The sequence below is a fragment of the Aulonocara stuartgranti genome (genome assembly GCF_965226115.1).
Source record: "Aulonocara stuartgranti genome assembly, chromosome: 9".
Classification (NCBI taxonomy): domain Eukaryota; kingdom Metazoa; phylum Chordata; class Actinopteri; order Cichliformes; family Cichlidae; genus Aulonocara; species Aulonocara stuartgranti.
In genome coordinates this window covers 20327514-20343124 of record NC_138960.1, presented here as the reverse complement: position 1 = coordinate 20343124, position 15611 = coordinate 20327514, and the positions used below count along the sequence as shown (strand labels likewise).

Genomic DNA, 15611 nt, shown 5'->3' with positions numbered 1-15611 from the left:
ACATATATATATATATATATATATATATATATATATATATATATATATATATATATATATATGTGTGTGTGTGTGTGTTCTTCCTCTACCCCCCCCCCCCCCCCCATTTTTGCACATGTCGAGGAACGTGTCAGACTACATTTCACTGTGTGTTATACTTGTATAACTATGCATGTGACAAATAATAAACCTTGAACCTTGAACCTTAAATGACACAATAAAAGAGTCGTGCAGATCACATTAAAGAGATACTAAAACGTGTTTTATCACCTGCTGCTGCCCTAATGTTAGGTAGAAACTTAACATCGCTCAGGAATACGAAAATAAATAATAATGGAGTGAATATTAAGCCTCCCCACACTCTGTGAGAGATGAGATCGGGCTTCTGAAGTCACGGCTCCCTCTACAGTTTGTACAGTGGAAATTTTTCCATCCAGTGCAGGAAAACAATCAAACTGACTGTGCTGAACAGTCGGGAGGACACAACGGAGACGCGTCCGGGGATACACACATAATACACAGGCTCAGTTGTGTGCGTCTCAAACGCCAGCGGGAACACCAATATTCCCACAGATACGGCAGATTTCCACGTGGATTTTTTTTCCATTCGGCGGGCTGATTCGCTGTTTTCTGCGGACAATCGGGGGAAAATGTCTCATTCTTTGAATACTTGAGGAGTGACGACAACTTTCCTCCTTTCGGACTTCACCCGCACTAATAGCAGAAGATAAAGCGCGAGGAGAGGAGAGGACTGCTTTTCAACAATGCAAACAGATCAATTACCCGATCAGGATTTGCAAAATTAAGGATTTGGCGTCTCTGCAGCGGAGGTACCAAGCAATGTTTGCAGCGGAGATGCGTTGTTTGCTGAGGTTTATGTCCGTGGATGTTGCGGCTCGGTCGGGCTGCACACGGAGCCTTTGGGTGGCTGTGATTGGACCGGACACAGACTGGGGCTGACTGATGTTTGTCCGAGAGGAAATGTTTTGGGGAGGAGATCAATATGAGTTACTGGCAAAGGGGGAGACGCCAGTCGTCGCGAGTGCCCATATTACTATGAAGACGAACGGCACCATGCAGGCATAAGGATTTTTTTCTTGTATTTTAATTCAAAAACATAGGAAAAAGATCTTCTTACCATCAGAGATTTATTTATATTTATTTATGATGTGTTTTGCTGCCTTTGCAAACTGTTGCAAACATTGTTGCACTTGGATTTGGATAGTGCTTGCTTCTGCACGAAAGTTTTTTTTAATCCTTGTTCTTGACTATCATGCCCAGGAATTTGATATTGCATCATATTATCTTTTAAAATAAAAACGCCATGGACTTGTGCATCCCTAATATTTAAACGTAATCTGGACTTTCACTCTGAAAACTTATTTTTTCCGGGACATTGCAACACTTTTACTGAAGAAAACTGTCAGCTAATTACTTTTTAAAATCCTGTAGTGTAAAATGTGCTCGCAAACACCTGGAAAAATGGCTGGCAGCTGGGTTGTATATTCAGCTTTTTTACTACCATTGTTCGCAGTGGGCACAGCTTTCTCGGGGGTCTTCAACACCACAGACAGAGACGTTTTCACAGATGACTTGCTGCAGGTCAAGCTCACACAAGACAGAGCGAGTGAGCACTGGAAGCTCCAGTCTGCTGACTCCCATCCCAACCTATATTTTAACCAAGTGGATGTGTTACACTTGAGGCAAAGGTCCTCTACCACCCACAGTCACATATTTAAAGTCATCAGAGCTGCTGTGCTCACTATGTTGTCTAATGTTCCCTTTTACTTGCCCCCTGTGAAACATGAGGAGTTTACAAGCAAGTGGAATGAGATTTATGGGAACAACCTGCCTCCCCTGGCTCTCTACTGCCTGTTGTGCCCAGAGGATTCTGCTGCTCTGCAGTTTCTTATCAAGTTTATGGATAGGATGGCCGAATATTCAGACTGGAAGGTGACCAGTGCACCGAACGATGAGGTGCCCATGGCGCACTCTCTCACTGGGTTTGCTACTGCTTATGACTTTATTTACTCCTACCTGGATCAGCGTAGAAAGGATTTATACCTCAAGAAAATTCGCGCTGAGACGGTGGAGCTGTATGAGCTCTCTAAGTACAGAGGATGGGGCAAACAGTATCTCCAAAATCATCAAACCACCAACATATTAGCCATCCTGACGGGTGCAATAGTGGTGGGGTCACATGACGACCCAGAGTCAATGATCTGGAAACAAGTGGCAGTTAACTATATGGAGAAAACAATGTTTCTTTTGAATCACGTTGTTGATGGCTCCCTGGATGAGGGAGTAGCCTACGGAAGCTACACAGCCAAGTCTATCACCCAGTATGTGTTCTTAGCTCAGCGTCATTTCAACATAGACAACATGCAGAACAACTGGCTGCGGGGCCACTTTTGGTTTTATTATGCCACGCTGTTGCCGGGCTTTCAGAGAACAGTCGGCATTGCGGATTCAAACTACAACTGGTTTTATGGTCCAGAGAGCCAGCTTGTTTTCCTCGACACGTTCATCATGAAGAATGGAACGGGCAACTGGCTGGCTCAACAGATTCGAAAGCATCGGCCGAAGGACGGCCCCATGGGGCAGTCATCTGCCCAGCGCTGGGCTACACTTCACACAGAATACATCTGGTACAACTCCCACCTCACGCCGCAGCCTCCCCACGATTTTGGCAAAGCTAAAATGCATATTTTCTCAAACTGGGGTGTGGTTACATACGGAGCTGGGCTTCCCAATGGCCAGAGTAATACTTTTGTCTCCTTTAAGTCTGGCAGCCTGGGTGGCCGTGCAGTCTATGACATTGTCCATGACAAGCCTTACTCCTGGGTGGATGGCTGGAACAGCTTTAACCCTGGTCATGAGCACCCAGACCAGAACTCTTTTACTTTTGCTCCTAATGGGCAAGTATTTGTGTCTGAAGCACTTTATGGTCCAAAGTACAGCTACCTTAACAATGTTTTAGTGTTCAGTCCATCTCCTACCAGCCAGTGTAACAATCCATGGGAGGGTCAGTTGGGGGAGTGCGCTAAGTGGCTGCGCTGGACCGATGAAGGGGTGGGTGACGCTAGAGGTGAGGTGATTGCCGCTTTGTCACACAAGGATACGATGTTTGTGAGTGGGGAAGCCGTGCTGGCTTATTCACCTGCCATGAGACTAAAGAGTGTATTCAGAGCTTTGGTTCTGCTCAACTCGCAGACTTTGCTAGTCCTTGACCATGTAGAAAAATGGGGTGATTCACCTATAAAGTCACTCAGTGCTTTTTTCCACAATCTCGACATTGACTTTAAATACGTTCCTTTCAGATTCATGGACAGATATAACGGCGCGATGATGGATGTGTGGGATGCTCATTATAAAATGTTCTGGTTTGACACTCAGGGCCACAGCCCTGAAACACGGATACAGGAAGCAGAGCAGGCGGCTGAGTTTAAAAAGAGGTGGACGCAGTATATAAACGTTACTTTCCAAATGACAGGCCCGGTCAGCAGAGTGGCTTACGTGCTGCACGGACCGTATGTCAAAGTGTCCAACTGTAGATTTATAGATAACAGCAAAAATGGAGTGAGGCTTTCTTTAATCATTAATAACACAGAGAAGATTGTGTCCATTGCTACAAACTATAAAGACATTGGGGCAAGGTTGAGTTATTTGGGATTTGGAGGTCACAGTAAAGTTGAGGATAGATATCAAATCACCCGATATGGCCTTGGGACACAAATCCTCCCTAAACAAATCAGCAGTGATAATCAGCTGTTTGACTTTGGTTTCACAGTCAATGTAATAGCGGGGGTCGTTCTCTGTGTGGCTATAGGATTTTTGACCATGCAGAGAAAGTTTTATGTTTGCTTCAGCAGGCTGATGCGTTACGCACTCCTCACCGTGCTCATTCTGTGGATAGCCGAGCTGCTGTTTGTCTCTAACAGCTGCGATCAGCTTCTCTGTGGGGTAAAATGGAAAGGTGCGGGTGCCAAAAGCGAAGTAAACAAACAAATAAGATTGTACGAGCAGCACCGGCTCCCCCTTCCCACTGTTGTCATAACGACCCTTCCCGGATCGGGATCGGAAATACTCAAGCACCTTTTTTACAATAGCTCAGACTTTGTTTATATAAGGGTCCCCACCGAGCATGTGGACATTCCTGAGACTGAGTTTGAGTTTGACACCCTGGTCGATGCCTGTGAATGGTCAAGGTCAGACGCCGTGAACGCACGGTTTAAGATTATCCAGGGCTGGCTGCATTCGCTAGTGCATAACACAAAGCTGCACTTGCAAAATATTCAGCTCGTAGAGGGCAGCAGGGTCAAGCAGACCCAGAGAGTCAGCGTCCCCAGGGACAGAAAGAAAAGATCCAGGAAGAGAGAACCAGCATCTGACCTGAAGGGCAAACTGAGGGCTAGTCTGGACAGAGATGCAGAGTATGTAAGGGAAATGAGAAGGCATGTTGCAGAGTACCCTAACGCCCGGGTGGTAATCAACATGCAGAGTGGAAGCTGGACACTCAAACTACCTTTCATTCAGGAGGTAGTGGGACTTTCCTTGAGGACAATATACTTGGTGAGAGACCCGAGAGCATGGATTTATCTCATGGTTTATAACAGCAAACCCAGCCTATACTCCCTTAAAAACATCCCACAGCACCTTTCCTTGATATTCAAGGAGGATGCTGTCAGGGATGGGTGCTCAGCTGTTGCGCCAGAGTTTAAAATGATCCAGAGGCTACTGTCCCGTTATGAGACAAATCCTGTTTTGATTCTGGCTCATTTGTGGCTGGCACACACCGCAGCCGCTCTGAGGGTCAGCGAGAGCCTTCCCGAGGAGTCCTTTCTCCGAGTGAGGTTTGAGGATGTGGTCAACTTCCCCCAGGAGACGGCAGAGACAATACACACATTTCTGGGGGTGCCTGTGTCACCCACAGCCCTCAATCAACTCATATTCACCACCTCTACGAACCTGTACAATCTAATGTATGAAGGAGACATCTCACCAGCCAACATTAACACATGGAGACAGAAAATGTCTCGAAAGGACGTTCGCCTGATAGAGGATGTGTGTGGAAGTGTGATGAAGAGACTGGGTTACACTAGGTTCACCAGTTAACCGCTGCTGGTCAGCTGATATTGAGCTGTCTTTGTTTACTGTAGCTGCCAGTCACAGCCAGCTCTGTAATGTATTCTTTTTTCTTTTTCTTTTTGCACTGAGCTGAAAAAAAAAAAAACCAATGTTAAAAGTTGAAGAAAAACTGTGCTGTCTCTCCGTCTGTCTTCAAGCTTTCTCCCTCAGTTGTATTTGTTTGGGTGTGTGTACAGTATTGTATCGACTACAGCGACAGATGTTTGTGAGGGAGGAATACTTTGCATTGGAACAGGTGGAAGGGAGCTCATTTTATTGTTCTTCTCCCTCTAAGCAGCCCTCTACAGTTACTTGTAGCGCTCTTTTTATCGACTGAAACTTTAGACCTGTCTTGTCTTACATACTGATGAATATCACTGAATTTCAACATAAATTTTATGATACTACCCAACAACTGTGGTGTGAGGAAAAAATGCTTTGTGCAAAATTCAAAGCTTGGTTATTTGATTTTTTTTCTTTTTTTGGGAAGTGGCAGTACATTTATTGGTTTGGAACAGATATGTTATGAAGCTCATTAATAAGTTTTGAAGTTGTAGGAGACAGCTAATTTGGGATGTCATTTTCCTGTCTGAACTGTTGAATGCTGTTTCCCTTTAAAACTGTATAAAAAATGCTGCATTGTAAGGGGTTGAAAATGGAGAACAAGAAGATGACTGGTGTTTTTTTTTAAACTCAAGTGATAGATTGTATTTTTGTTGTACGAAGGATTTTAGTTAGAAACTCAAAGATGTCACAGCAGTTTAGCACTTTCACAAAATCTGATTGTATGTGGGATTCAGTGTATTTTCCAGGGCTAACTTTACTGTATCCGCTTAATTATTATGGAAGCATAAAATCTCTGAAGATATATAAAATATGTGTAGAAGAAAGAAAGTAAAGTATTTATGAGTTCTAAAGATATATATCCCAAAGGATCAGGAATGAATACCATTATTGTAACTCCCTTTAGCATTTATTGAATTAGATCTGAGGGATGTGCTTAATAGGGATCAAACTGGTAAAAAAAAGAAACTGTCAGCCTTGACACATTTCTAGTCAAAGCAATTTCCAAAGCACCCCCCTCAGCTAGTTATATTAATCTGCAAGATGCCATAGCAGAGGCTTACTGTGTTTTATTGCTGTGATATATTCACTATAAAGGCCTGAAGGAAAAGCAAACAACACGTGTTTCTATTTCCAGTTGCAGTCACTCAGATAGCCAATCATATTTTAGGTTTTTGTCTTTAAAGAGTCCAGTGAGCCTTGCACTGAACACAGATGAATATGAAGTATAGGTAAAAAAAAAAAAAAATCAGAGAAAAATCACAGAATACTCAGTGTTCATTTGGAAATATCCATCTTTCCTTGGCTAGAAGCAGTCCTGTTTGTTTTTTTCTCTATGAACACTGAAACCCTTGACTGGCTGGAAAACCCGTTTGATGTTCGTGGTCTTTGAATGTGTAGACTTGGCAGACATGCTTTCACTTTGGTGTTGCAATCCTGTTACCAACTCTGTTTTGTATTTGCTTGTGGGGATATGGTTCCTTGCTTCTGTGGCCTTGAATTACAATCATTTCTTTTTTGACAGTTTTCTTTTTCTGGATCTGGAGCAGAAAGAGAAATTAATGTAACGAAAAGAATAAATTCATAAATATATTGACAACCAGTCTTTGTTTAGGTGTAGTGTATTATTTTCCACAATGGCATAGGCCATGTGATTATAAGGCGTTTGTCCTCATTAGCTGCTTTTATACTCATGTTAAACTAGCTATTATCCTTCGCTACAAAAGACAGAACATAAATTTTAATTTGTACGTGCTCTCTTTCCGTATGATTACGGCTAACCTGCTAGTAATGTGTCTGTTTACGCAGACGCTTGTGCTGCCACATTTTTGCACTAGCACAATCTCCATTTTATTAGACACGGATGACAGAAGCCTAATTGCTTATATGGGTGATGTGCATGACAAGGAGGAACCAACAATTAAAAACATGTCAGGAAGTTCTAATGCCATGCTCTGACTGAAACTCCCTTAACAGGAGCAGGCTTCGAAAGAGCACATGCTGTGTCTTATGTCTCAGAATGGTGAGTCAGTCATTTCATTACTCATTTGTTCTTGATCCCTCCTGTAACACTCTAATGCTTGGCAGGGTCCTCTGTGCCTAATGCTTCCACGCAGAGGCACATTATTCACAGAAAAACCTCAGGCAAATGCTTTGGAAGGTTTCTACAAGTCTGGACCTGCAGTCTCTGCTTGTAAAGTAGTTCCATTCGTTCTGAATGCAGGAGTAATCTTCCCCCTGTATGCATACGTGCTTAATAATTATTCAGGCTTCACAGAGAGCTGGGACATAACTAATAACTTCATTTCTTTTTTTAACCAGACAATTACTGGTGTCATTTAAAGAGAAGACAAGAGAATGATGCAAAACTAAACTCTACCTCTCTGACAAAAACAATGATTAAACCCAAATTTATAGAAATGATTATAAACCTTTGCAGCATAAACTATGTTTTTCCTCCGTTTGCTTTCCTTGGAATAATAGTATTTTTACAGAGCCTGTATACTGCTCAATTTTTGTGTTTATTTTTATTAACTTATGCATTACTCCAGAAAATAAGTCTTAATATTTATTAATATGTACAGTTAGTAACTACTAAATGTAATCAATTGGAACTGAACTGATAGCAACTGCAGAATTGATGACTATTAGAAAATCATCTTTCAATTAAAAGGGCCAATACCCAAATGTGGCCACACTCTTACTTACTTCTAACCAGAAAGTGATCCAAATATATCAGTTTCACTACTTTGCTGACAGGATGGAATAGGAACCTCCTAATGTCACTGGCAAAAGGCTTTCAATTCTTGGTCCCCTCATACTAATAATGTCCTTTTGAGTGAGTATTGTAAAGGCATGTGGTTCAAGGACCCTCAAGGTTTAGACTGATAAAGATGAAATACCCAGTAAATATTCAAACCTCATTGAAAACCCGAATGAGTCGAATCCACCAAGAGTATGAGGGAGTGGAACGTAGAAAAGCTTGCTTTTATTCTTGTGGGACAAATCTAGAAGTTATTATACCAAAGGTGGATTTAAGAAAACAACAACAAAAAGACAAAAAGCATCTATAACACTTTCCCTCCAAGCTGGTTTATGGAAATAAAATTAAAAAAAAAAATAGTCACAGCCTTCCTGTGAAGAGACAAAATCCCCAAGATCAATAACAACAACTAATAAACTCATGCGATGAAGGAGGAATATGGTTTCCAGATATTCATAGCAAGTCATTCTAAGATTGGACAATCTACCTAAAATAACGATTTAAAAGAATAAAAATACTCCTGTTAGGCTTTTAGTGGAGAATTTATATTATTATGCAAATTATGGACCAATTCTTTGATCAATGCAGGTGGCGAAACCCACAAAAACAGTGATTGGCAGCAGTAGAATATAGACCACAGTCACATGAAATGAGATTCAAAACATACAGTATTATATAGTGCAGGATTTATATTTTCATCTAATGGAAATCTGTTATGACGCCCGAACTTTTTAAGGGCATAGACATATGAAACAAGAAGAAGATAAACTAATCAGAGCTGTGGAGTGCAGTTTCAGCAATGTGTGGGTTGCTGTGATCTCCTAACTGACAGCATGTTCCAGACTAAATTACAATGTGGACTTGAGTTGCTTAAAGAGATGAACACAAGATAATGGATTGCTGCATGCAAAAATAGCACAAAAATATAAAAGTGCTCTGGATGCAGAATATTGGAGATGATGTTAAAACATGAGGCCTGCACCCAACATCCAAATCCAGGTTGTTGGATGCAGAGAGGGGGGTACGCTGCTGTGCTTGATGTTGTACTATCTTTTTGTTAAGCAGTTTTGGTTGGGTATCACTGGAAGCTAGTCGTGTATTCTTTATACATCGTAAAAAGCATGCTGAAACAATTTCAGATTGGATAACTGCTTTCTGTGAAACAGGCTGCCCTAATTCTTCCAGATGTGGATGAACCTGATGAGCCTAATGGAGACTGGAACTTTATTAGATTTTGTCTTGAGAAAGCTTCAAAAAGATTCTGTATTATTCAATCTCTGTCTCTATTCTGGTGTCTTATTGTAAAGCTTTTTTATATCTGTAGAGGGAATGCAGATTATCATCACAGATTATCTTTGGACTTTTAACATAATGGCACAGAACATTAAGGAACCCTGCTTCTGCCTCGTATAGCTCGCACATCAAATGTAAGTCTGTATAGATAATCTCCACCAATTAAATTTAATGGAATCTTACAGACAGGATAAAAATAAAGTGATATGTCAGAGTGTTCTTCCATAGAATTCATTTCTCATCTGAAAATAACACTGCAAACGCCTGCTGCTCGGAAAGACAAATACGCTTTATGAAAATCTTTTGATGTCTGATCACAAGAAGCAGATGATTTGCAGAACTAATTTAAGCTAGAAGGTTGCCTCCTAGATTATCTTTGATGTCTGATAACCAATACATAATCATTGCATGAAATAAGGTTTTATGGAGAAAATGATGAAAAGCTGCATTATAATCTAATTCCATGCACCGAGTTTGGTTAAGTGATCAAGCAGCTTTCTCACACTATTAGGTGCATGGAGGTTATCCAGATAGAAAAGGAGACTCAATTTCAGCTGAGTAGTCATACCCTCTCCTTTTCCGCCTTTATCTTTCGCTGCATCCAAATCCCAGGAGACCTTCTCCCTTGCCGGCAGCCATCGCTCCTGCCACTGCTCATTAATTAACCTTTGCTGCAGCCACCATCAGTCAGAGCAGCCTGATATTCTGGAGAAGAGTAATCATCGATACCATACAAGGCCTTTGTGCTGGGGAATTAGCTCGCTAATGGAGAGCAACACCATCATTGTTGAAAGTTTCAAAACTTCCATTTGAATGTGATGTGTGATTTGTTGTGAGTGTGTCCTTCAGATGTCAGCAGATTGGCTCTGAATGGCTTCACTGATGGTGTGTAAGCAGCTGGCAAAGCCTCTCTCCTATATTTAGTCATTTTCAGTGCAGTAAACAACGCCTGTAAGGTCCTCAGATCCTACTGTTCAAATATACCTGCTGATGACACTGCTGTGTTTGGACACCGGGACGTGGAGATCCCAGGAATTGCTGTTAATAAGAGTTGACTTGCAAGGAAATATGGCGCCCTGTCAATTTGCAGCTGTTGGCAAGTAATTTCTGTAGTGAAAATGGGATCTTCTGTGCCAATAAAGCACAGCAGCCACTGCTAATGAAGCCCAGTCTGCTCTTATAGCGCAGGGAAATCAGACCAGATGAGGCGTTTTGAATTTCACTTCAGGCAAATCTCGATACTGAGATACTCTCACAGTTGTATATCAAAACACTCCTCGAGGCTTTGCACAGTCCTAGCTGTCATTCTTTAAAGTTTGGCGGATACATGAATACCAGCTGAGTTTTTCAAAATTAACTGCATAACAGGGACATTAATATAAATGCTATGTTCCCAGAGAATTTATGCACAGCGTTTTGGTGTCATTGGCTAATTTCAAATGTATGTTCTTCCATTTGTTTATTGTGCAAACATCATTTTCTTGAGCCTTACACTCCACTGGTGGGAGTTTTAAGCTGCTATGACCATTCCTTTGCCTGAAAGTCAAATGAAAGTCTGTGGAAATTGAATTTTTTCTGCTTAGCAATATGAGGCGACTGAAAACGATTCAAGACTTTGCTTTGAGAAGTTTCTGACTTTTCGACTTTGAAAGTGAGACCCCTTGAAATAAACCAATATTCTGTCAGCTTAACCTGTCTCTCTTGACATTTTAGTTAATCCCCACTCTTGTTCTGTATATTATGGACAGTTTGCAGGGTAGACACAGCTCTCTACCCCTAGGAAAACGAGCCACTCTAGTATCGCTTTGAGTAGAGCTCCTCTCTTTCTCCTATTTCAACGCCTGTGGTTTGCTAGCTGTGCAGAAATGAGCAGAATGATGCGTAAGCTGGAAAAGGAGATAAAAGGGGGGGCAGAAAAAACGAAATCGACTAAATGATTTAGCTGTGCTTTGACTAATGTAAGTTTACCAGTTCTGTTATGGAGAGGGTTAGCCACTGTTTTCATGTAATGAGCTCTGTCTGTCTATTAAAGCAAAGGGTGGCCAAGCTGCAGCATTTAAAGCCTGGTGTTATTCTGAGGTGTAGGATTGAATCCAGCTGGCCCGCTGACAGACAGACAGGGGAGAGGCCCTTTTCCTGGATGACACACTCAGTAGTCCTTCATTACTGGGACCGAGAAACCATAACCCGGCTGTCAAAGTGCTGCCACGGCCACCGCTCTCCTGAACCATGTCTAGTCGAGGCATGTCTGCCAAGCGGATCATTTTCATGTTTTATGTGATGCACAAAAGAACTAATAGGGAAGATAGCAAAACAGACACAAATGCGTGGTTAAATATTTGTGGGGACATCCCATGCAGCCTTTTTGCATCAAGCATGAGTCATTGACCTCTAATTAGTGGGATTTATGTATTATGGAGCAATAACAGCGTCGGTGACATCGGTCATTGCATGCCTGGGAAATTAAAGCAGAGCAAAGGCTTGTTGCTAAGTCATTGGAAATGAAATAACTAATGCGGGAGTTGTAGCCCATATCCTTACTTACATATTCTCATCTCACAGTCTTTTGATAGAACAGAAATGGAAAACTACTTCCCACAATAAAGAATTGACAGGAGACCCGATGGGGTAAGGAATTCATGCACTGTGAGCTTCAGAGATAAGCCAGTCATTATACTCCACACAGATTTTATATCATGCCCTTCCCATAACTATCCCACCCAGTGTGGCTATCTCTACGTCTGGAATCAGTCCAACACCACAAACTTGAAATTAGTTTTTGTCCCCTTGTGGTGTCTCTCCTTTCTTTCCTTCAAAAAGAAACTTCTCTTTCAAGAGGGCCTTACATTTCCTTGCAATCACACTATTGGCAATGTACAGCTTCTGACAACATGTTTTATTTTTAAAAGAGACATCTTGACACTGACGGGCGGCAGAAGCCGAGAGACATTCGTCAGTTTCTTCTCGTCCCCCGCGATTTTTAGCTGCAGAGCAAGCCAGATGGTCAGATTCTCTGCTCATATGGTTATGTTCCTTAGAGATCACCATTTTTGGCCTGATTGGAAAAAAAACATATAAAAGTGGCGAGGTGTTAAGAAATGATAACAGCTGAAGAAGGTCAGGACAGCAGTATCACTGCTTTGAAGAGAGTGTTTTTAAGGGGAAATGTGCCTCCTCCCTTACACAATTATTCACTGCAAAGCACAGTAACATTTTACTGTAAAAAAACTCCAATTCATATTTATCAGAGGTCGAAGAGACAAAAGAAAACAAATGAACAAGGTGCCATCTTTGCTGTTTTAAAATGCGGATGATTTGTAGGTTATAGTGCCTGTTAAAGTCTCATCTGTCTTCTGTCAGAGGATAGAAATACCACAAGACTGCAGGATGAACTCTTCTAACAACTGACGTTTTACTTTTTCAAATTTAAGAAGCCACTTACCTGTGCATACTACAGCAGTGCAGCAGATAACTTCACATTACAGGGAAATTGTTCACAGATGGATACAAGTTCCCTAATTGGCACATAATCCCTATTAGCCGTTTGAAAACTCACAATGGTGGCAATTTTCAATATGGCTGTCAACAAAAGCACTGGACTATCGTTTGTTGTTCAGGCAAAGTGAACTGGACTTGCTTTTTTGAATTATATTAGTGTCATTATATTCATGTTCAAATATGCAAAAGTCAACGTTAGTATTTGCACACTATTTGTTTCAATCACACTTCTGGAGCCCTTACACGCTGCACTGGTTTTCCAATTCTCACCCATGGCTCCCAAAAAGCTTGTTTAGTGTGGTTTGTGACATAAGGAGGGGGTTGACTACTATTCAGAAGTTTGGTGGTTCAATCTTCAGCTCTCTATGTTAAAGTGCCTTTGGGCAACATACTGAACCCTAAGTACCTCCAGATGTATCCTTCTGGGTTTGCAAGGGGCGGGGGGTGGATGCAACTAGCACTTTTAAGAGTGGTAGGCGAGAGTAAAACAGTGTTACCATGGACTAAACTAGGACAGGTTGTAATATACATATATACATAAGTTATATGACTTAGCCAATATAGCGAACTGCTGGGCAGCACAGCAAAAAGGTTTTAGGTCTGAATCAGTCCAAGTTATCAGGTTAACTAGTGATTCTAAAGTGGTTGTTGGTGTGAAGGGAAATAGTTACGTCTCCATGTGTTAGCCTGTTAATGACAATAACTGATGATAATAATTGAGCAGAGCCAAAGGTTAGGAAAAGGGAAATGGTTCTTCAAAATAAAGTTTTGCCTTACCGATACAGACAGGCACAGATTCTACTTTGATGTCAAGTGGTTTCAGTCTCCAGGTTGTGTCACATTTTTCACAGTTTGACCTATGGCTCGGAGAGTAGCTGGGTAGTGTTTAAAGATAAGTCACTTTCATGCAAACATTGGGGTGACAACACCAATATGCTAGCAACCAATATGCTAGCAATCAAAAATCATGAGGAGATTTTTGCCAACCAGTTGTGGAATACAAACATTTTCCAATGGTAGATCACTAGGGAAAAAAATGGGGGGGTGTCACAGTACCTTGGCCTGTGTGAATTTGGCTTTAGAAATAGTTTTCCCATCAACTGCCTTAGATACGAAAAAAAAGTACGTGTGTGAATGGGTAATTAAGGCATGAGTAGAAATCTTTACATAAGAACCAGTCCATTTAACTTTTACTTCTCCACAATAGTGAACAAGTTAATCACATGGTTAGCAGTCACATACAGTATCTCCAAAACCTCATAAAGGGCTCTTCATGCACTGATTATATGAAAGTTATTGAATTGAAAGGGAATAAATTAGCACTGAATGTTACATTTCCTAATCACTAAATCATCACTAAAGGGTGAAAGGCACTATGGCACTATGCAGCTGCAATTCATATCACACGTTTGGAGCAGCATGTAACACACATGTGATTGCGATTATCTTGTTTTCCTTCAGACAAAGAAGCTTTGAGGATTTTTTTAAATTTATAAATTTGAGTTACCTGTAGCCAAACGAATAAAAATAAAAAGTAAAACCTCAGCAATTTCCTAATGTTGTAAACCTGCTCAACATTTGGCAATAAACCCCTTTCTGATTCTGATTCTGAAATGTATCCAGTTATTGTAGTTTTGTGGGAAAAATGCTTTTTCCTAAAATGGCCCAAAAGGAATGGGCAGCACGGTGGCACGGTGGTTAGCACTGTTGCCTCACAGCAAGAAAGTCCTGAGTTCCATTCCACCATCAGGCCGGGGTCTTTCTGTGTGGAGTTTGCATGTTCTCCCCGTGTTTGCGTGGGTTCTCTCCGGGTACTCCGGCTTCCTCCCACCGTCCAAAGACATGCAGCTTGTGGGGATAGGTTAATTGGATAATCCAAATTGCCACTAGGTGTGAATGGTTGTCTGTCCCTGTGTGTTAGCCCTGCGACAGACTGGCGACCTGTCCAGGGTGTACCTTGCCTCTCGCCCTATGACAGCTGGGATAGGCTCCAGCGCCCCCCGCGACCCTGAAAAGGATAAGCGAATGGATGGATGGATGAAAATTCAAGTGGGTAATGGGATTTTTCAAATGAATGGCTCTGGAGTGACACATATCTAAATTCTGGCACTTGTATCCACTTTTGTGAGATTGTTTCAGTTATCTAGTGCACTAAAGAGGATTCACCATCAGAGCCAAAGTAACCTGCTTAAGGGCAGAAGGGTGAAATTGCACTCCCGTTCCTCTTCTAGGGCCTCAGGGTCTGTATGGTCTTCAGCTTTCTGGCTTTTATGCTTTAATATTCTTAAAGCAAGGAAACTTTCTCTGTCACATTTTTATGGATCAGTATTCAGAGAGATTTTTCCATACATCCCCTATTTACATTGCCAAGCTTGGTAAGCTATAATCTAGATGAATAACAGTTGTTGTGTGCACCATGGCTCTTTTTTGAAACACATAAACACGATCAAATTGTTTTCAAATGCGAATCCTTATGTTAACCTGAAATGGCAGAAAATGCTACCACAAATGTTCAGTCTTTCCTCGGTCACTAACCATAAATTATTTACGATCAACTACAGATTTCAGACAATAAATAGTCTCCAACATGCTTTTGTTTCATATTTGTCAGTGTTCATTGGTTTCTAAACAGTGTATGTGGCATAATAATAATAATAATAATAATAGTAATAATAATAATAGTAATAATAATAGTAGTAATAATGATAATAATAATAATAATAATAATAGACTGTATATAAAAGGTGGGTATCACCACCGTGACCTTAGTTAATAGTTCGTCCTGTAATGAAACTCCAGTCACTGGACTGACTGCAAAAGTGAAGAAAAACTGCACGCTGATATGGTAGCAACATCTTAATCATAA

The 15611-nt window shown here is 41.2% G+C and overlaps 1 protein-coding gene across 1 annotated transcript; it reads left to right on the top strand.

The window, feature by feature from the left end:
- The first annotated feature begins 433 nt into the window (after positions 1-433).
- On the top strand, positions 434-6795 carry dselb (dermatan sulfate epimerase like b). Its single transcript, XM_082547527.1, has one exon. The coding sequence runs from the start codon at positions 1459-1461 to the stop codon at positions 5113-5115; it is 3657 nt and encodes a 1218-aa protein (XP_082403653.1). The 5' UTR covers positions 434-1458; the 3' UTR covers positions 5116-6795.
- Positions 6796-15611: the final 8816 nt, after the last annotated feature.

Coding starts and splice junctions, on each gene's coding strand:
- dselb (XM_082547527.1), top strand. CDS start 1,459: ATGTGCTCGCAAACACCTGGAAAAATGGCTGGCAGCTGGGTTGTATAT.